The sequence below is a fragment of the Rutidosis leptorrhynchoides genome, chromosome 7 (assembly GCF_046630445.1).
Source record: "Rutidosis leptorrhynchoides isolate AG116_Rl617_1_P2 chromosome 7, CSIRO_AGI_Rlap_v1, whole genome shotgun sequence".
Taxonomy (NCBI): Eukaryota; Viridiplantae; Streptophyta; class Magnoliopsida; order Asterales; family Asteraceae; genus Rutidosis; species Rutidosis leptorrhynchoides.
This window is the reverse complement of record NC_092339.1, coordinates 320,688,022-320,711,898: the sequence shown is the minus strand read 5'-3', so window position 1 is coordinate 320,711,898 and position 23,877 is coordinate 320,688,022. Positions and strand designations below refer to the sequence as shown.

Sequence of the window (23,877 nt, the reverse complement as noted above, 5' to 3'; positions counted from 1 at the left end):
GTGTAGTTCGGATTCATGGTGACTCGTGTAGTTCGGTCATCTTGTTGAGGTAGTAATCTCGTGTGGTTTCGGATTACTAAGGCTCGTGTGGTTCGGCCAACCTCGATGTTGTGAAGATAGTAATCTCGTGTGGTTCGGATTACTAAGGCTCGTGTAGTTCGGCCAATCTTCATTGTGGTATTTAGTTCTCGGTATTGGGTTAAGGTGTTAACCTTGTTCGTTTATATTGTTATATATATTAATGTATTGTTGTGTTGTAGCTAACCCTCCGGGTGTAGCTATTTGGCGATGTTCAATTTGTCGTTGGTGGACTCATGTTTGTGTTGTATCTTTAGCTCGTTGCTTAGATCGTACGGTATGCTTAGTGTAGATGCTTTATACTTGGATGCTTCGGTATGCGGTATTTGTTTTGCGTGGCATATTCATTTTATACATATATATGTATGTAGTATATTATCATTCACTAAGCATTAGCTTACCCTCTCGTTGTTGACTCTTTTTATAGATCGCATGTGGATTGGTGGCTCGGGTAAGCGCGAGGACTAGAAGACGTGCATAGTTGCTTTAGTGACTTACTTTTGGATCATTTAGGATTGGGTAGCGTATTCCCAATCGCCATGCTCGGCTTTGTTGTATTAAAAGTCTTTTGGTCAAATATTGTATTTCGGTACTTAAGGTGGTAAAATGGGTCGTTGTGGGACCCGCTTCGTAAACTCAATTTTATTAATTAAACGTGCTAGTTTTATATATATGAATTTATGGTTAAAAGCGTTTTGGCTAAAAATGTCGGGAACTAGTCAAACATTTTCGTTAAATTGACTTCCGGGGACAGCGGGCTGTCCAGGTGGTTTGGCGCGCCGCGCACCCACCTGGCGCGCCGCGCAAATGAACTGCACCAGAATTTTTTTTTTTATGTTGTGAAATTTAACGGGAATTGTCGTGGTTTGGTTTGGGTTGTTACAAGTGGTATCAGAGCATGGTCTAAGGGATTTAGGTGACTTGAGATAGGTGCCTAGACTTAGACTTTTGTGTGTGCTTAATTTGTTGCGGGACTTGTAGGATTACGGGTCGGAATGGGTTTAGTTAGTGCCTTGTTTATAGGTTGACTAACGTTTATATTAGTAATGCGGATATTATTAATATGCTCTTGTGTTGTGATAGTAATTCTCGCGTGTGTTTGTACCGCGTAGAATTTTGGTTGTGTTTGTTTATATCATCGAGCGAGGCGGTCGTTGTACTAACAAGTCGATGCGGCGTGTGTGCGTAATAAGAACTTGCAGACCTTATTACGGGTGCAAATCGTGTCTAACGAGTGATGTACGACGAGTGCTTAGCAAGATGGGTCGGGGTTGTGCGTGTTTACTTATACGTTCGTGATCTAATCGTTTTGCATTCCTTAGAATGGCGACGGGAAGTGGGATCGATACGAACGACGCGGAGTTTAACGCTAGAGTTGCGGCCGCCGTTGCGGAGCAAATGCGTGGGTTGGAAGAAAGAATGGAAAGGAAGTATTTCGAACTTCAAAGTAGTAGTGAAATGGAGCGTTATCTTAAAAGCTTCATGAGGACTAAACCCTCGATGTACGACGGAAAACCGGATCCTTTGGTAAGCACAACTTGGATTTCGGATGTCGAAGGGTGTTTTCGTACTATTGATTGCCCTCCCGAGAGGAAGACGAGACTCGCTACGAGTTTGTTGCGTGGTAGGGCAAGGGATTGGTTGGATGGTAAGATTGATCTTGTCGATGGCGAGACGTTTATGGCCTTATCGTGGGACGAGTTTAAGGAGGAATTCTTTGAGGGGTTCCGGACTTCGACCGATTTGTGGGAATTGCGTAATGAGTTGCGAAATTTGCGACAAGGATCTATGGAATTGAGTACTCTTAAGGCGACCTTTATGGCAAAGGCTCGTTTTTGTCCGGAGTATTTGGGGAATGATCGTTTGTTGATGGGGGATTTCTATCGGACCTTGAATGATGACTTGAAAAGTAAGATTAGTCGGGGTCAAGCGAAATCGTTTTCGGAATTATTCGACTTGGCTAGAGGTTTCGAGTCGTATTCACGATCGAAGAGGGGTGAATCTTCAAGTGAGAGAAGAGTTGTTTCTTATGGTGCTCCGAGTAAGAGGACTAAGGGTCCGAGTGTGAGCACGGGTGGTACGCGAATGGGTATATCGGATTCTAGTGCGGCTAGATGTTACAATTGTGGCGTAAGGGGTCACAAGTCTTGGGAATGTTCGGTACCAAAGGGTGGTAGTATGGTGTGCTTCAATTGCCAAAAGGAAGGACATCGTAAGTCGGAATGTCCCAAGTTAGCGGGGACGGGTGCGGCGAGGAGACGTTAAGGTACGTTTCATTTTAATAAATAGGTCTTTTGATTATTTATAAAATGCCGGTTGAGTTTGAGTTGTATGCCTTTGTTGTGCATGTTATGCTATGGGTGACGTTCCTAATGGAAGTACCCTAAGGTGATGTTTGATTGTCGGGCGAAGGGCGTAAGACTTGGTGCAACCAAGCATTCCTTAGTATTTGGGGTATGTTTCTACCAAGCCACGGAAATGGTTTTGGTGTTCGATTGTTAAGCGCGTGTTCGCTTGTGTGTTGAAGTTGATGAACCACGAGGTTCGTCGGGTGATTGGAACCTTTGAGATCGAGTGTTTAAAATCTCGATGTGTGTTGGTAATGGAGTCTTTATGACGCGACATTAGGTGCCTCTTTTATACCTACTAGCGTGGTGTTGACTCCGATTGTGTTGTAGTTACATTGTACTTAGGGTACCGGGAGGAACCCTTAAGTACACGAGTGACTCGGTGAAATTGACAACTATAGTAATTGGATGATTGCGAGGGTGTAGTTTGTGTAATGCGTGGTACACTTTTCGTTCGAAATGTTTAAGGATTGTTTGAAATCCTTCGTATGCTCAAGGTTGGAGCAAGGTGTAGTGATGGGTCGTGTGTACCCAATCGTTGGTAAAGTCTACCTTTGGTAGCATTGTACGGTTGTACGAGTGTGATATAGGAACGTGGTTCCAAGAGGGGGAGTCGCATTTCCGCACGAGGAAGTTTTAGTGTGATATTTCGGATGATGTTTTTGGTAGATCCGGAAATTTCGTCGAGACCTAGTTTTGGTCAACTTGTGGTAGAGTACAATTTTGGTTAAATTGTACTTATGATATTGGATTGGAATTACCACTGAGGTGGTAATGTGGTAAATCTCGTTGAGAGATAATGGACGTGTTTGGTGAGCAAGGTGAAATCCTTCGGTTAAGGGAGGTGTGTGTCGGATTCTCTTTTGGGGAATCATTGTTTGGTACCTATGTTTGATATAGGTGGTTCTTGCTCGATTGTGGGGATGGTTAGTGGTATCCGTTAGGATTCACTATAGTGTAGCAGGGCGCGATGTTGCACTACTCGTTGTTTGAGGCCGAAAGTGCGTATGTGATCGATGAAGCATGATCTTTAGGGTCCGCTGACTTCATCGTGGTATTGATGATTTATGAAGCATGACCTTCGGGGTCCGCTGACTTCATTATGGTACGGTTGAGTGATGGAGCATGATCTTTAGGGTCCGCTGACTTCATCACGGGAGTACGTGATCGGTGAAGCATGATCTTCGGGTCCGCTGACTTTATCCGGTGTTGAGATTTGGTGAAGCATGATCTTCGGGTCCGCTGACTTCGCCATAGTAGTGGATCGCGTGTGGTTTCGGATTCACGATGACGCGTGTGGTTTCGGTCATCATATTGTGGAAGTGGATCGCGTGTGGTTTCGGATTCACAAATGACTCGTGTGGTTTCGGTCATTGTATTGAGGAGTGAGTCTCGTGTAGTTCGGATTCACAATTGACTCGTGTAGTTCGGTCATTCCTCCGGGATAGTGACTCTCGTGTAGTTCGGATTCACTATGGCGCGTGTAGTTCGGCCATTCCCGATTGTTGTTGTGGTGAAGGTAGTGAGTCGCGTGTAGTTCGGATTCACTAAGGCGCGTGTGTTTTCGGCCAGCCTTCGTGTGTTGTGTGATCCATTGGTTGTTTGATACACCGATGGTGGGGTCGTAAGGACCGTGTTGTTTGATCTATCGGTTGTTTGATACACCGATGGTGGGGTCGTGAGGACCATGTTGTGTGATTAGTGATGCGATAGCCGTGTTTCGCTCACATGTTGTTACGGGTGTGACGAAAGTCGATTTTGTACACCTTGGTTTAGCGTTGCCATCATCGTTTTGGACGCTATCGGTTTTAGCCGTTTGTTATGATGTTACGGTAGTTGCGCTTTGGTCGTATTGCGCACTACAAGGGATGTTAGTGGTTGGTGTTGTCCGTAAGGATTCGTTTGGTTCGGTCTTCATCGTTTCGGGTTGTTGACCTTAGGTTGAGACTTGGTTGCTTTTAGCGTTGTACTCGGTAATAGTACGCTAAGGGATTTATATCTCGGTACGAGATTGGTTGAGTTTTCCTGATGTTAGGGAATGAGCATGGTTTTAGTGCTCGGATGGTGATTGGGATAAATCGCGGGTGACGATTTAGTTGTTGAAGGCGATTCGTTGGGAAGAATTGTCTAGGAAAGTCGGATTGAGACTTATGCTGAGGACCGTAGAGTGGGGTCCATTTGGTTAAGTGACGAGGATCACGAGGACGTGATCGAGTTTAAGTGGGGGAGAGTTGTAAGACCCAAATATTTATTGTACATAATGTATTTATGGTGTACTATGCATGTATGAAGTGTACGAAGCATGTACGTGTTGCTTGCTAGAACGTCGAAGGAAACTGGACGTTATCTGAAGGGACAAGGAGTGTACGTATCTTTTCAACTCCAAATAAAGTTTGTGTTAATGTTTCAAAGCCTTACCATTGGAAAGGAAATCTTATTACGTTTCCAACGATATTTGATTCATCGAAAACGGAGCTACGGTCAAAAAGTTATGGCCAAAACAAGTTTCTGAAATCTGACCTGCAGAGTGGAGCGGCGCCCCACCAAGTGGCGCGGCGCGCCGATTGCTGCAGAAGCAATTTTCAGCCTTTTTAAAGGTTTTAAATGAAGGGTACTTTGGTCTTTTCACTTGGGGTCGGTTTAGGGTCATCAAAACTGATCCTTTGATCAGTTTGGATCACATTTCACTCATAAAACACTCTCTTCAAACCCTAGTGAGAGAAACCCACTTTTAGTGAGAGAGAACTTGATTTGGAGAAGAAGGAGTTGGATTCTCATCAAAGCTTGGGTTTTAAAGTTGTTCTACTCGTCAACGGCATCATTTTGGCGGTATTGGTAAGTTCTAACTCCGAATTTCATTCTTGTGATTTGATATTCAAGTTAGGGTTTAAGTTTGATTTGTTGTGAAAACCTCTTAGATGATGAAATGGGTTTATGGTGACTAGTTATTCTTGTCACTTGGCGGGTTTTGGGTTGGATGACGGTTTGGCCTTGATTAGGCTTTGTGTATGAGTTTAATCACTTGGATTAGTGATTATGGAAGTATTGGAAACCATTTTAGGGTATTTGGTTGACTAATTGTGACTTTGGGTCAAATTAGGGTTTGGTGGTGATTATGACCCATTTGGTGACTTAATGAGGTTTATGAACTTAAAATGGATTAAGTTGGAATATTAAACCGAGTTAAATGTGTTTTGGTGTCAAATTGGTAGAGAATGAGATTTTGACCTTTATGGGTCAAAATTAGGGTTTAAGTGTCTAAATGGGTATGACACGTGTTTGACACTTGAGTTCGGGTTTAATTGGCTTATTAGGACCATTCTCACTTGTGTTAGTGATTATTGGTTAGTTCGGGCACGGTTTGTGCTTGGAAGTGCGATTGGGTCGAAATTGCACTAAGTGTTGAATTGGGTTGGTTTGTAAATCCATCCTAATTGTATTGTTGTAATTGTGATAATGGAATAGGTATTTTCCATTGGCGAGTTGCGGATTACTTGGAAGCTTTCTTCAAGACTTCAAGGTGAGTGATATTATCCTATGTACATATGTATGTGTAGGATGGGTGCGGGTCGGGTGAAGTGAATCTCGGCTATAGAGCTCACTTCACATGTAGGTGGACTTGATGGACTTTTGTATGAGTCCAATTGGCACGGTTGTGCGTTTTGGTTGACCATCTTTGGCGAAGTATTCGTTCGTGTGTACTTTATCACACATGATTGTGATTTGGATGTTGTGGCCCCGATGTGGTGGATTTTATAATCCCGTGACCGTGGGTTTGAGTTGGAGAAGTGAATCGCGTGTGGTTTCGGATTCACGATGACGCGTGTAGTTTCGGTCATCTTATCGAATGAATCTCGTGTAGTTCGGATTCATGGTGACTCGTGTAGTTCGGTCATCTTGTTGAGGTAGTAATCTCGTGTGGTTTCGGATTACTAAGGCTCGTGTGGTTCGGCCAACCTCGATGTTGTGAAGATAGTAATCTCGTGTGGTTCGGATTACTAAGGCTCGTGTAGTTCGGCCAATCTTCATTGTGGTATTTAGTTCTCGGTATTGGGTTAAGGTGTTAACCTTGTTCGTTTATATTGTTATATATATTAATGTATTGTTGTGTTGTAGCTAACCCTCCGGGTGTAGCTATTTGGCGATGTTCACTTTGTCGTTGGTGGACTCATGTTTGTGTTGTATCTTTAGCTCGTTGCTTAGATCGTACGGTATGCTTAGTGTAGATGCTTTATACTTGGATGCTTCGGTATGCGGTATTTGTTTTGCGTGGCGTATTCATTTTATACATATATATGTATGTAGTATATTATCATTCACTAAGCATTAGCTTACCCTCTCGTTGTTGACTCTTTTTATAGATCGCATGTGGATTGGTGGCTCGGGTAAGCGCGAGGACTAGAAGACGTGCATAGTTGCTTTAGTGACTTACTTTTGGATCATTTAGGATTGGGTAGCGTATTCCCAATCCCCATGCTCGGCTTTGTTGTATTAAAAGTCTTTTGGTCAAATATTGTATTTCGGTACTTAAGGTGGTAAAATGGGTCGTTGTGGGACCCGCTTCGTAAACTCAATTTTATTAATTAAACGTGCTAGTTTTATATATATGAATTTATGGTTAAAAGCGTTTTGGCTAAAAATGTCGGGAACTAGTCAAACATTTTCGTTAAATTGACTTCCGGGGACAGCGGGCTGTCCAGGTGGTTTGGCGCGCCGCGCACCCACCTGGCGCGCCGCGCAAATGAACTGCACCAGAATTTTTTTTTTATGTTGTGAAATTTAACGGGAATTGTCGTGGTTTGGTTTGGGTTGTTACAAAGACCTCTCTATTTTGGTTTTAGATAGAAAGGAGTCGGATCATTGCCCGCTTATCCTTAGGGATAAGATTATCGACTTTGGTCTGAAACCCTTCAAGATTTTTGACGAATGGCTTCTTAAAGATGGGGTTGATTGTGTGATTCAAACGGGTTGGGGTAAACCTACCCTCGGGTTAAAGAAAGATTGCGGGTTTAGGGACAAACTCAAAAATGTTAAAGGAGAATTAAAGGTGTGGAGTAAGAAAGAATTCGGGAATATTGACGATGAAATAGGTAAGCTAAAAGAGGTTGCAATGAAGTGGGAGATTAAAGCCGAGAGTGGTGGGTTAACGGAAGAGGAAAGGTTATGTTGGCTTGATGCTCGAAGGAATTGGTTATCAAAAGAGAAAAGCAAAGCGAATATGTTGAAACAAAAAGCACGGGTTCGTTGGATTTTAGATGGTGATGAAAATTCCAAATATTTCCACTCATCCTTGAAGAGAAAGTATAATAAGTGTAATATGCGTGGATTAAATATCAATGGAACTTGGACCGAGGACCCTAATGTAATTAAGCTTACTGTTTTCGACTATTTCCAGAAAAGATTTGATTCTTCTGCTTCAATCCGTCCACTGCTATTGGGCCGTTTAGCTGGGCCTGATGTCAAGGGTTCCACACAGCAGGTTTCTGGGCCGGTCAGTCATGGCATTGCTGATGCGAACATTGGGCCTGATGGCGGCCCATCAGTTTCTGCCCCCAACAGTCCGGGTTTCAATAGAATTTCAGCTAATGAGGCGAACTTGTTGGAAATTCCTTTTTCTGAATCCGAGGTGTGGGATGCTATCAAAGATTGCGGGAGTTCAAAAGCCCCCGGTCCGGATGGTTTTAATATGAGGTTCTATAAGAAATTTTGGCATATTATTAAGGATGATTTGTTGAAGGCGATTGAGGATTTTTGGCGTGCAGGTACAATCTCCGACGGATGTAATGCTTCTTTTATTACTCTTGTCCCCAAAAAAACGGATCCGCTTTGCCTAAGTGACTATAGACCGATTAGCCTTATCGGTAGCTACTACAAGGTAATCGCAAAACTACTCTCAAATAGAATTCGAAAAGTTATCCCAAATCTTGTAGGGTTTGAACAAAGTGCCTTTATCAAGGGTCGTAACATCCTTGATGGGGCTCTTATCGCGAATGAAACTTTGGATTATTTAAAGCATAAGAAGCGTAAAAGCTTAATTTTTAAGGTTGATTTCGAAAAAGCTTTTGATTGCTTGAATTGGGATTTTCTTTTGGAAATTATGGAGATCATGGGATTCGGCATAAAATGGAGGAAGTGGATCCTAGCGTGCCTTAAATCGGCTTCTATTTCGGTGCTTGTTAATGGCTCACCAACGAAGGAGTTTAAATTGAAACGTGGGGTTAGACAAGGGGATCCATTGTCACCTTTTCTTTTCATTTTAGCGGCCGCAGGATTGAATGTTTTAACGAAGAGTGCGGTGGGTAGTAATAGGTATCGTGGGGTGGAAATTGGAAATGATAAAATTCCCATTTCTCATCTCCAATATGCGGATGACACGATATTTTTTGGTGAATGGAGTGAGAATAACCTTCGAAATCTTATGAAACTATTGAAATGCTTTGAACTAACTTCGGGCCTTAAAGTTAACTACAATAAAAGTAATCTTTTCGGGGTTAGAGTGGACAAAAGGGAGGTGGAATATATGGCGAATATGTTTAATTGCAAAGTTGGTACGTTTCCGTTTATCTACCTTGGGCTTCCGGTGGGGGGTATGATGAGTAAGTTGGAGAATTGGAATCCGGTAATTGATAAATTCGCGAAACGTCTTTCGGATTGGAAGACAAGATCGATGTCATTTGGTGGACGCTTGACGCTTGTTAAATCGGTGTTAAATAGTCTTCCATTGTATTATTTCTCGCTCTTCCGTGCTCCGCCTTGTGTGTTAAAAAAACTTGAGTGTGTAAGGCGTTCTTTCTTTTGGGGCGGGACGGGAAACAACCATAAAATCGCGTGGGTAAAATGGGAGGAAACCCTTCTTCCTTTCGAGAAAGGAGGGTTGAATCTCGGTTCTTTAAAAAGTAAAAACTTGGCTTTAATTGGCAAGTGGTGGTGGAGGTTTAAATCCGAAGCCACTTCCTTGTGGGTTAAAGTCATTTCGAGTATTTATGGCCACTCCGGTGGTCTTTGTGTCGAAGACGTCAATTCAACTTTTTCTTATAGCTCGGTGTGGTCAAATATTGTAAAAACCGGTAATCACATTGATTCGCTTGGTGTGGTTTTTAGAGGCTCCTTTATCAAACTCATTGGTGATGGAGCCTCTACGTCTTTTTGGAATGATGTGTGGCTTGGTTCTTCTTCTTTTAAAAACAGGTTCAAGAGGCTATACCACTTAGAGACAGATTCTAATGCGAAGGTCCGAGATCGTTTTACCATGGAAGGGTCAAAATGGCTTGTAAAATGGAATTGGGTTCGTGAAGTTTCAGGACGTGCAAGAAATGAACTATGCGAGCTTAGCGGGCTGCTGTCTTCGTTTGGTTTGAGCCCAGATCAGCGGGACAGATGGGCCTGGTCTCCAGGTTCGAAAGGGTGTTTCACAGCAAACCGTTTATCCTCCTTGCTGGACGAAAGACTGATGCCTACGACGAATTCCAGTGCGGTTACATTGAGGAATAATTTTATTCCTAAAAAAGTAGAATTATTTGTATGGAGAACGAGAAAGGGCAGACTTCCAATCCTACCCGAGCTCGACAAAAGGGGTATTGATCTGAACTCGGTACGTTGCCCCATTTGCGATGATGATATCGAGTCTTTGGATCATTCCCTACTTGCGTGTAAAATATCAAAAGAGATTTGGGTTCGAGTTTTTAATTGGTGGAATATGGGAAATATAACAAGTCATGGTATTCGGGATCTTTTAATTGGTGATGTGGGACAAAACGTAACGGAGGTGGGAAAACTAATATGGCAGGGGGTTATTTGGACGGGTTGCTATCTAATTTGGAAGAATCGAAATGAGAAAGTATTCAAGAATAAGTGTTGGAACGTTCCGGTCGCGGTTAGTGAAATTCAAGTTAAAAGTTTCGATTGGATCGCGAAGAGATGCAAGGCGAAGGATATCGTATGGCTTGATTGGCTACACAACCCATGGAGTTACCTTATTTAGTTTCTAGGATGTAATGATGCTTCCTTGGCATCATACGCCTTTGTATTTTGTTGTTCTTACGTTGTGTATCTAATACTTGCGAACCTTGTGATGTTTTCGTGTTTTTATCTAATAAAAGTATTGTTGCCTTTAAAAAAAAAAAAAAAAAAAAGCGACTAAAATATGTTTTAATTGTTATGTTGTATGTAAATGTAATGATGTAATAATTTCAAATACATCATGATGTTGGTATTTGTTAGGTCTATAGTTATAGATCACCTCTTTACACCGTATACGATTTACTAAATTAAAGTGAAATGATAAATACTTACAAATGGTCGACTTTATTTACCATAATAGTTAAACGATATATATGTTTATTTTTTAGGCAAACACTTTTTAAAACGCCATATCACTATCCAGTTAACATCTTTATCCCTGAAGGGGCGTGTTGGCGTGTTGCTGGGTGGGGTGAGGTGCTTGATGAGCGTGCTGCTAAACTGCTGTGTAATGGGGTGGAGTGTTAAGTGGCGTGTTAAGTGATGTGTTAAAATCTGATTGGAAGTTGGGTTAAAAGGGGGATAAAAACTAATTAAAAAATAGGGAAAAATGCAGCACATGAGCAATATTGTCCATGCTCACTTGATGCACATCACCAACACATGAGCCAACACGCCTTGTTATGGTGTGCTAGGTGGCGTGTTGGCCCAACACACACCTCAACATAGGCGCGATAAAGAGGGTCTTACAAGTAGTACCTTTTTTATGGTTAAAGCAACCTGACATTATCTTAAGGCATCTCAAAGAAATGATGGATAATACTTCTTGCAAATTTTGTTAAACATGACATGCAATCAAACTAATATATTATCGCAAGTAAAAATATTTGTTCGCCATATTCCACATACAATCTATTTCTCTATTAGTTTTAAGATATATAAGCAAATAAATTTATATTAATGTAAAATATATATAAGCAAATAACTATCTTATGAATTAGTGTTAAAACATATATACAAATACACTCGTCTTTTTAGACCACTCATAGTCGTAACTATCATACATGAAAATACGTGAACTTATTAACTAACACATCAGTATCACATTAACAATAAGACAACACGATTGACCCATAACAAAATAATTGTCTAACGCGATAGTAAAATAACAAATATTGTTCCAACATAAAATACATATACAAATACACGTATCTCTTCATTATGTGCATGATGGATTCATAACATACTATCATAAGGAGTGCCGTTAGAGTTAAATATAAGCAACTAAACAAGCTAAGTAAGCTAATAAAGTTAAACGTATTACACCATGTTCTTGAAATATTTACGGTGGAAAAGAATGTGATAGAAAGAGAGATAAAAGAAAATTGATGGAAAGAAAAGTAATACCGGTACATAATATTATACATATATCTTCTAGTTAGAAATTTTGAAAAGAGAAAGAAAATTAACTAAAAGGGTGAACATAAATATCGAACAAGAATATAAAATGATAGAAAGTAAAAGTACGTGGAACTTTATTATAATTAACAGTAATAGTAATTATTATCATTTTTAGATTGAAAAGACTTAAGATAAAACCCTTTCATATATCACTCGTTTTTCTTTTGTATTTATCACATTTTAAACATAACATTAACAAATTCCGAATTTCACGTATATGATTTACGAGGAATGTGAAGTGCAAATAATCATTAATCGATACATCTACATAAAGCACCCCAAAAATAGAGCGTACTCGCTCCCTTTATCCAAAGATACATAATATACTTTCACAAAAACCTCCGACCAATATACAGTGAAATATATATTCATATGAATCTATGTAGATAGATACATACACATACACCTAAAAAAAATAAAACTTAAGAGTGATTGTTTTGTTATTATCTATTGCTTAATAGTTTTCCCATTACGAATAGATGTAATCTTTAAGGTTACATTCAGCCTTATTATATTTAAGTTTATTGAGTTGAATTAAGTTTAAAGTATGAACATTTTCTAAAGTAATTATTTACAGAATATAAAAATTTTAGTTATAAATAAAGAAATATTAAGTTATATACGGAGCAATATAATAACATTAACATTTTTCTAAAAAATGGCACTCTGAAATGTAGTGTAAAACGGGTGTAAGGGTGTGTTTGACACAACAGTTTGTTAAAGTTTATGAGAGTTTAAAGAAACTTGAACTTATGATTTTAATAAGTTCTTAAAAAATAAGCTACTTATAGTAGCCTATAAAATAAAGTAGAGTTTGTATAGTAAAAAATAAGCTTTAATCAGTTTACCAAAAAACTATAAAAAATAATAAGCTCTATCTTTATTCTTTAGTTCAAAAGCTCCACCTTCAATTACAAGTTCTAGCTCCAGTTATTTTTATTCAAACGCGTCATAAATGAATAAGTAATTATCCATTATCCATTATCCATATATACTAATCACAACCAAATTTTTGGTCGTTTTACTCCACAACAACAACAATACCCAATCCCATACGTGGGGTATGGGGGAGGTGGGATGTAGACAATCCTTCCTCTATCCTAGAATAAAGAGAAATCATTTCTCCACCCCGCGTTAAACACTCACAAGAGCAGAGAAAGTCCTCCCTCCCTCTATTCGACGGGTAAAGAGATTGCTTTCAAGGGGACCTCCGGCCATAAAGAATGAGAAAAAAAAAATAGATATATATATAAAAAATAGTAATAATAAGTAAGAAAATAAAGATAAAAAATAAAATAAACAGAGACGCCATGAAAATGGTAGAATCAAATTTTCATAAGTTTTACTTCGTGCATGGAGTTCAATTTAGGCTCTAAGCGGTAGACAAGTCGCCAAAATTTGCCCAAAACGACAAGAGGAAAAAAAGGGAAAAAAAAACAAATCACCCCCTAAAAAATGTGCCAACTTACCCCCAACCCTCAAACCAGGGGTACAAAGTGTAAAATCAATATTTTAATAAAAAATCTTAACCAAACTTCACCCATATTTTCAACGGGACATATCTTTCTGCTCGCCTTACGTTAAGTTTTTTCGAACCCACCGTTCAACTCAAAAATATCTAACGAACACAACGGAACTAACTATATGCGAAACGGACACTTCTAAAAAAAACGCTAAATACCTCGGACTATATTCAATACTCAACGGGACATATCTTTCCGCTCGCCTCGCGTTAATTTTTTCCGAACTCACCGTCCAACTCAAAAAAATCTAACGAACACAACGAGACTAACTATACGCGAAACGGACACTTCTAAAAAAAACGCTAAATACCTCGGAATATATTCAATACATACACACACCTATAATAAACTCCCCAAACTAACTACATCATATCGATAATTCTGTTTTCCTTTTTTTTTTTTACACGATATTTCTGCCATTAAAAACGCATAGGCCATTAGGTACATTAGATACTAACTACGTGTATTTAAAAACAACCATAGCAAAACGTTTTTAATTCTGTAAATACATAACGCTCCATTAACTATGAATACGCAAACGCGCGGGCCCATTTTACTAGTAAAGAACTAATAAAACCACACAATTTCCTATCATCGGTTGACATTTTCTCCAGGATTTTGTGTATATACTATCTATAGTAAACCCCTATATACTACTAGATTCCACCCCCAAATGATTCACAGATTTTTCAGTACAACATCTGTCTGTGTTGAATTAAATTAAACACTTAATTCAATCAATCGCACGTTATTGCTTCTTCCACGTCACCAATACTCTGCCATCAGACATCAATTCATACTCTTCTTGAAACCTTGTTATAATTGTTGGTAAATTTCTAATCTTTATAATCCTTCATGTAAAATACATATTAATTTCTTGTTTCTTGATTTTAGAGTTTATTATTTCATGTTACAATTACTGTTCTTGATTTGTGAACCTCTTACTATTTCCAGGTACTGAATGATTGTCATTAAGTTCTGCATATATTGATATATAGACATATAGATAGATATAGATATAGATTTTATATTGTAACTTGAGTTTGGAATTTAGGATATTTGTGTGAAGAATGAGTAGGTCAAGAAAGTCAACTAATCTATGTGGTAGGGCAAGTAGTCGGTTAGAGATAGGCGGTAGTGCGGTCTCCGATGAGGGATTATCGGAGATTGCGGTAGTGACGAAACTTAGGTCAAAACCTAATCCGTATTTTAGCCGGGTGTTGCCCGGGAAGGCAGAAAAGTTACCGATTTCTCCTGTTAAAATGTTGGTGGGGCGAGAAGGTAATTATAGTGGGAGAAGTAGGTTCACGTCTTCGGATCGTTGTCATCTCTCGAGTAGATATTTGCCGGGTAATCGTCCTATTGTGATAGATTCGATGAATAGTTGTGCGTATGTTTCACAGTTTTCAGCCGATGGCACTCTTTTTGTTGCCGGATTTCAGGTACATTTGAGTATTGCATATATGTTATTAAGGCTAAGTGTCATAAAAAATGTTAAAATTTAACAAATTTCTTCTGTTGTAGTTATCAAGTTTTCAGTTATTGATATTGTATGCATCCGACCTCTTAAATACTTTTTGGCCGGTGACATGACAACTTATACGATTGACACGTCAGCCAAAAAAAATAAACTGGTTATCCGATGAAGAAAGGCATTGGTTACATACAATAACGATGATTGAGATTTTGATACTAAGGTTGCGTTTGTCTCTCTGACCCCTGAATGACATAAATGACATATGGTGTTGAATGGTTTAACATTCAGTAGTGCTGAATCATTCAAGAATTAAAATACTCTTTTTACGTCATTCACGTTGCTCGTTCAAAATGATTATCAAACCAATTATTGTTATTCAGAACCAATTTCATTCAAAACCTTCGAATTATTCAAATTATGAATCATTCAACACTTAATCATTCAATTTTATCAAACGCACCCTTAGTTGGATAGAAAGAATGATATTTTTGGGCAAATTTTATACATTTTTAGATACTTGACATGTTTCTTTTATTATGTGAATCTTATAATAACGATGTGAATATGTATATATGTACACAGGACAGTGATATTAAGATATATGATGTCGATAATCATTGGAAAGTTAAAAAGAACATTCGTGCTAGAAGCTTGCGGTGGACAATAACCGACACATCTCTTTCACCTGATCAGCGTTTCCTTGTAACCTATATAACAAACATTTATTTTCTCTAAAATCGGATAAACAGTTATTTACTCTAAAATATCCTTGCAGGTTTATTCGAGTATGTCTCCTATTGTCCATATTGTGAATATCGGATCATCTATGACCAACTCTGTTGCAAATGTTACGGTACGCGTTTGTAGTCTAATAACTGTAGTATTTTGAAATTAGTAGAAATAAATATATATGCAAATGTCATTATGATTTTTGGTTTGTGCTTGTTAGACCACCTGTTACGGGCTTCAAATTAGGCGTCAAAATGGCGAAGCTTTATTTTGTAACAAAAATGACGCCTTTTATGGGGCTTCATTTTTGACAAAATTTGGGGCGTTAGTTAAAGTTGTGATGGTCAAACATTAAATTTGACACCCGTCAAATTTTGACACCTCATTTTCCTATAATTAATTGATTTTTTGTTACCCAACTCCCACTCATATTTTGCCACATCACCAAAAACCTAATAAAAAAATTGACACCCAAATTTGACACACACCCTAACACAACTTCAAAATGAAACACAACTTCAAAATTTAACACACTCACGTTTCAAAAACACCAAGTTTGCCTCCATGTTACAGTCACTGTAATGGGTGGTCTTATGGAGTTCTGTATTTGCGTCCAAAATAATGATTGCGACCCGTTTGACATTATTAAGGGTCAAAATAGTCAATGTAGGTTTAATTTTGTTATTATTATTCAGGAGATACACGAGGGGCTAGATTTTTCTGGTCTTGGTGACGATGACAATGATTACTCTTTCGGGATTTTCTCGGTGAAATTTTCTACCGATGGTCGAGAAGTTGTAGCTGCAAGTAGTGATGATTCGATATATGTTTATGATCTTGTAGCCAACAAAGTAAATGTTCGCATACCAGCTCACAGGGTATGATACTCGTATTGTTACACGAGTCAAGCTATTATGTAGTATCTTTAATATTGTTGTGTATCATTTATAGCGATTATATATTTTTCAAAGTTGTCGAGAAATATTGTTTCCTAACCGTAATATGATGACGGAACTTGGTTTATTTATTACATTGCAGGCTGATGTTAATGCTGTTTGTTTTGCTGATGAGGCTGGTCATGTCTTATATTCCGGGGGTGATGATCATCTTTGTAAGGTAAAATTTTGACGATGTTTTCTGTATCTGTATGCCTTTCTTTATTTTCTTTTAGTTGTCGATGCAAATGAAAGTTTTTCAGTAGAACATGCAATTTGTGGTCATGGCATAATGGGTGGGTCAGGGAGGTTGGGTTAGATTTGGCCTAAACACTTTATGTCAAACACTATTTATTTATTTGTTTATTATTTTTTAGTGTGTCAAATTTGATCAACACAGTTATAGTGTTCTCATAATATTCTGTTATTTTCGACTAAAATGGTTTAGGAGGTTTCATTTAATATCTATATATACTTCGGGCATGTTTTCAACTTGTTTCATCCATTCCATATTAAGCTACTCATGTTACCCATTTGACCCATTAAGAACATGGCATAACCCGAATTGACCCATTTATAAGTAAATGGGTTGAAATTGCCTTCTCTAACAATCATTGACATGATGCAGCCTTTTCTAGTTTTGGACCTTTTATTAATGCAAGGCTAGAGTCCCTGATACTTGCGCTTTTTCTTGATCAGTAAATTTGGTTAACATTGTATTTATATATTTGATCAATTTTGGACGTAGACTGTGACGGTGCTTTATAACTCGTGCACTATTCTATTACAATTATTATTTAGTTAATTTATGATTTATTTCAGGTATGGGATAGGCGATGTTTAGGTCCAAGAGGAACCGAATCCGGGGTCCTCACCGGACATCTCGAAGGCATTACGTTCATCGATAGTCACGGAGATGGCCATTATTTAATATCAAATGGTAAAGACCAGACTATTAAACTCTGGGATATCAGAAAAATGTCCTCAAATAATCGCGGGTATGACATTATTTATATACTCCATAGATATTATAAATTATTGTATTATTATTGTATATATGTAAAGTTGCGGTTCTTGTTGTTTTTTTGTTTTCTTTTATGCAGCGTTGCGATCCATAGATATGTTGACTGGGATTATAGATGGATGGAATATCCATCACATTTAAGAAACCGAAAACATCAGAATGATGTATCAGTCATGACATATAGAGGTCATAGAGTCTTGCGAACGCTCATACGTTGTTATTTCTCCCCATCATACAGGTACATACATCCCGTTATTAAATTATCGTTGTTTCATGATTAAATTATTATTTCTTAATTATGTGATGTTATCGTTGCAGCACTGGGCAAAAGTACATATACTCTGGTTCTGCTGACGGTCACATTTATATGTTTGATCTGGTAGTTTTTAGCCTCCGTTCGTGAATCCTTCTATATTTACTTTTTTCAGATATTAATCTTTTTTTTTTTTTTTTTAATGATCAGGTGACTGGAGGTCAAGTTGCAAGGCTAAAATACCATGCACAGATCGTTAGAGATTGTAGTTGGCATCCATATAACGTTATGCTTGGGAGTTCATCATGGGATGGGGAAATCGCTAACTGGGAATTTGGTTCAAAAGTAGAGGATTTTCTGCTTGCGAACCGACGTTTTAGTTAAAAATAATGAATGAAGTGTCGTATGTGCATATGTTACAGTGTCGGCCATATCTAAATAAACAGTTAGCGCTGTATTATGTTTTATATTTGTTGCCTTTCATGGTTTCATTCCTTGTTCTATTGATCCATGAATGCTATTGTATAAACCTGTTGTATTCCTGACATGTTTTCTGGATGTGTATTCATATAAACATTATTATGTGCATTCTTAGTCTTTTCATCGTTTGTGTTTGTGTCCAATGTTTAGACACACAGTGTTGCACTTTTCATGGCTCGAACGTATGCAAATTCTATCAAAGCATCGGTTTTTTTAACCTCTCGTGCAGTTTTATGAAAGTGCCTCTTAAGAAAGCTGAGCATGTTTGTACTCAAGGAGATGATAGGTATTGCTCTCGGTTATCCATGGATCTCTCGTTTCAATTGCCGAATCTTAATCGCAAATTTGTTTCCAATCGAAATAAATGTTAATGTGTCTTGGAAAACTCATTAAGCCAGGTATAGATGCACAAACCGGATAAAAAACCGGATTCGGACAAAAAAAAAACTGGATTTTTTTGTCCGGATTTTTCGGAACCGGTTCCGGTTCTCGGCGTCGGATTTTTTTCGGATTTTTTTCCGGAACCGGTTCTTTTTCGGATCTCGATCGGATTTTTTCGGATTTTTCTTGGACTAGGATTCGATTTTGCGAATTATATTTTTAGAGGTTCTATTTTTTTTAACGTTTAACAACAATAATATAATCGGTATAAAGAAAAGTTATAATGCTCAACTGCTTAATACAATAGATAATATAAATAACAATATTCGAACAATACAATTATATAAATAACACTTTTATTCGAACGATACAATAATAAAAATAAAAACACTTTTATTCGAACAATACAATTATAATTAATACATTTCGAGCTTCGGCATGGCCATCACCCAATAATGTATTAAGACTAAAGTATATCGAGCTTCGGCATGGCCATCACCCGTTATAATTTAGTCGTCAAATGACCCAAATGTGTTATCTTGTTGAGCGCGTTGAGGATGGTGCCTTCGATCGTAGTCTTCAAAAGCGGTGTCATCAACTAGAGAAAGGTAAGCTTGTTGGTAACCCGATATATTCATTTCGGTTTGGTCCATATCAAACGGTTCATAGTCACCTTCATCCACTTCGTTTAGTTCATTGTCGGAATTCTCTTCGGTTGTTGTAGGTGATAATCCCGCTAAATTTTCTTTAAACTCTATACATTCTTCAATGTCGTTATATAACGGACCTTCTAATGAAGTTTGATCTTGTATCCTATCTACCCCATCCAAATAATCTTTCAAACATACACATACTTTCACAGCTTGGGGGGTAAGTCTTGACCTTCTTTCCGATATAATTCGACCACTCAAAGAAAAGGCCGATTCGGAAGCTACGGTTGAAGCTTGAACGGTAAATAAGTCACGAGCCATAATGCTTAATATTGGATATGTGTCTTGTTTTGTTTCCCACCATTTTAAAATGTCAAGGTTGTTAAATTGTTCTTCACTCATGTTTAGTGCAAAGCTTGCCATCTTATAATTTCCCAACTCGCTTGTGGGTGCCGATGTTCGTGCGCGTTTGGAAGCGTCTTCACGTACCAAGTTAAAAAGACTTATTTTGAGGTCTCGGCTCCTTCGAGAAGATGATCCGGGTTGGTCAACAATTGGGTTTGATTGTCGACCATATTTTTTTGCATAAATACCAAACATATTCTCAAAAACATCATTAAAAGCGTGTACTTGGTTCAAAAGGTAGTTGGGTTCGGCATCAAAAACACCATGCACACAATCAAAGTTGGTATATATTGTTGTCATCAATCGTTCAACCCCATTAAAATTTAATCGTGGGTCAAGTGCGGCCGCACATAAAAATACCTTCGGTATCTCTCCAAAATATTTTTTTAGTTTTTTTCTTATATGAAAAATCGCTTGTCTAAAAATAACATTATTTGAGTTCGCAAATTCGCATATTTTTTCCGTCATTATATAAAATTGTTCTAAAACTAGTACGCTAGTTGGGTAATAAACACCCGATAACATTGTTGATGCCTCTTTAAAAACTTGTAAAAAACTTGTTAATGATTCCAAGTCATCCCATTCGTCATCACTAATTGGTTCAGAAAATCCCTTTCTAAGTAGTTTTCTATTAAAAGCGATTAACGTTTCTTTTTGACGTAAAATATTTTCGAACATTAAACAAGTAGAATTCCATCTTGTATTATTATCAAAATAAGGACCTAACCAAGTGCCATGACAATCTTTAACAAAAGCCTTATAGTTATGATGTCGTGCGTTGCTCGTACGATAAATCGTTACTAATAATCTTCTAAATTTTTCTTTTAATGAAGAACAAAAAGTTAAACAATCTTGAACTCCCAAGTTTATAATATGAGCAACACAACGTGTATGAATAAATGCACCATTTAAAATCGGTCTAAGTGCAATTTTTAACTCACTCATTGTAATGACCCGCACTTTTTCGATCGTTCTATACTTATAAGATTAATATTTACATAAATTAAACCTTACCAACATGATAAGCAATCCAAATTGTTGAGATTTATGTTTTTGAAAAGAGTTTTACACAACGTTTGACCGTCTAGTTTGACCGATGATATCACGAACTATATAACATATGATAATTATACGTTTGTGTATATATATGTATATATACATATTTAACATGATCTAAGAATGTTTTAATACTCATTTTGTATTAATAACAATAAGTTATAAGTATATTTTGAAACTACTAACTTAAGTTTTCAAAACGATAACCATACGTAACGTCATTTGACATAAATACTTATGACCTATAATGTTTATACATATATCGTATATATAATGTATTTAATCACTTTTTAAGGACTTAAATACATAAAACCATATAAGTATATTCACAAAAGATAGCTATATTTGAATCCTCATTCCGTTTTCACAAGATTTCTATACGTATATCTGGAGTATATGTACCCGTATCATACCTAGCTTCTATACGTATTTACTATTGGTATATACACATCAAATCACCACCAACCAGCCCTTGTTCATGCCCTAGGTATAAGGTAATTGGAATTTGGAAGCTTATTGACTAATTACATAAGATAACAAACTAAAATCTTGTCATGAACACCTTAGTTCCACGTTTTTTATAAGCTTCATGGGCACTTCATTTTGATTCAAATTTCTACATCATTTCTTAGTTAAACACACACTCTTCCATAACCCTTAAACACCTTCAACAATTCAGCAAGTTACCATGAAGATCTAGCTCAAAAACAACCCTTAATCATCATAAGAAAAACCTTCCAAGAACACTTCAATAATCCTTTCAAGAATACAAGTTTATTTCCAACCTTTTGATCCAACTCCATTACTCTTTTGGTTCTAGGTTTTTACTCCTCTTTTACAGCAATCTTGTCCAAGTAACTTGAGGTAGTAACTTTGTTCATAACCTTATTCGATTCATATATATATAGCTATCTTATTTTATGGTATAAAATTTTAACAACAAGAACATAGTTTGAATGTTTTCAAACTTGTTTGCAAACTAAATAGATCCTTCTAACTTAACTTTTAAAATACTTCAAGACATGTAATATATCATAAATATATGCTAATTTAACAAGGTATAACTTGGTTTTTCAAAGAACACCTTAAAAACTGTTTTTACGACGTCGGAGTGCAACCGGGGGCGGTTTTGGGTTGGATAATTAAAAACTATTTTGAACCTTGAATTGGAGGTTTATTTTCTGGAAAAATGATATTTACTATGAATATGATAACACATAAAAATTTCATGATTTAACTCAAAGTATAAGTATTTTTAGAAAAATAATCATTTAATGTTGTTTACATAAGGGAAAATGATTAACTTCATAAGTTTCACCAAAGTTTGACCTATGACCTGTGATTTCGAATACAAACTAAGGTATTTACAGTTCATATTCTTAAAGAAGGACTCGATCCAAGGAAGTGGCAAGTTGAACCAACGAAAACGGAGTTGTAACGAAGAAACTATGACCAAAACAAAATCGGATATCCAAGACTAGTTTAGCCACGAAAATAATTGGAGAAAAATTAAATAAATCACATCTTTTTAAAATAACATGATATTTTATATATATGTACTCATAATTTAATTTTATATATTTCAGGATCACCCGTAAACAATACGAGAAGATTAATCATAAGATCCCATGATTGTACGCAACACGTCATTTGACAACACCGGTACTTTATGTACGCAACACGTCATTTGACAACACCGGTACCGTGGGTCAAGATTAATCCCGACCAATACAAATACGATGGGGTTTTATTTATTTCGATGGGGGTTTTATTTATTAAACACCTAAATATGAACCATTAAAATTGAATTACTAACATCGGACTGCTAACTACGGACTAAGAAATTATTAAAACTATTAAAAGTATAATAAGTATATATATGTGACGATTGTTTAAAATGGAAATATATTGATAAACTATATATGGATAGGTTCGTGATATCAACCGGAGACCAAGTCAAAATATATATATCTTCAAGGCAAAAGTGAGTATATAGTCCCACTTTTAAACTCTAAGTATTTCGGGATGAGAATACATGTATTTTATGTTTTACGTTATGGACACAAGTAACTGAAAAATATATTCTACGTTGAGTTGTACCACTGGCATACTTCCCTGTAGCTTGGTAACTATTATTTACAGCGGTATTGTAAACGCGAATCCTGTTGATAGATCTATCGGGCCTGACAACCCCAACCGGACTGGACGACCAGTATTCAACGGTTGCACAGTACTTCGTTTCGTGACTACACTTGGTACGGTGTAGTAAGATTTCATAATAAAGGGAATATGCGACGTGATTAAATGTTAAGTATGGCTATCAAGTGCTCAACCACTTAGAATATTTTTATTAAAATGTTTATATATGAAATCTTGTGGTCTATATATTTATATCGCTGCCGGCATTAAACCTATATCTCACCAACTTTATGTTGACATTTTAAACATGTCTATTCTCAGGTGATAACTAAAAGCTTCCGCTGCAACATGTTGAATTTAAACAAGATCTTGAGTATGCATATTTGTGTCAAAAATAAAACTGCATATCGGAGGATTTGTAATGTAAAATATGCTAGAAATCGTATTGTTATCATCACATGTAAAGTTTGTAAGTCTAAGATTATCGCTAAATGATAATCATCTTTATATTGTCTAAAGCCTGTATTAACATAAGAGTTATGGTTTGTAATGTAAAATAAATGCAGTTGTTCTTTTAAAAATGTCGCATATAGAGGTCAATACCTCGCAATGAAATCATACGTTATCTAACTCGTTCTTATGGTTAAGGACGGGTTATGACATGTGGTATCAGAGCGGTGGTCTTAGCGAACCAGGTTTGCATTAGTGTGTCTAACTGATAAGTCGTTAGGATACATTAGTAAGTCTGGACTTTGACCGGGTCTGATTTAAAAACCATTGCTTATCATTGTTGGTTAAAATTTATATGTAAATATTATGTAGTACTAATGGGTTAGTTGTTGTGTGATAGATGTCGGGCTCAAAACTTGTTATCACATTCAGCGACTCCGAATCAGAATCTTCAGATGGTGTTCCAGTCATTAACCTATCCGATGACGAAAATGATATCTTTGGGGAAGACTCACAAATTCCGGATGAA

The 23,877-nt window shown here is 37.2% G+C and overlaps 1 protein-coding gene across 1 annotated transcript; it reads left to right on the top strand.

Moving 5' to 3' along the window:
• The first annotated feature begins 14,300 nt into the window (after positions 1-14,300).
• Positions 14,301-18,171, top strand: LOC139860227 (LEC14B homolog). The gene is made up of 9 exons (XM_071848996.1): positions 14,301-14,811; positions 15,429-15,548; positions 15,622-15,699; positions 16,271-16,453; positions 16,614-16,691; positions 17,333-17,508; positions 17,614-17,772; positions 17,853-17,913; positions 17,998-18,171. Exons 1-9 carry the CDS (start codon positions 14,440-14,442, stop codon positions 18,169-18,171), a joined length of 1,401 nt encoding a protein of 466 aa, XP_071705097.1. The 5' UTR covers positions 14,301-14,439.
• The last annotated feature ends 5,706 nt before the right edge of the window (positions 18,172-23,877 follow it).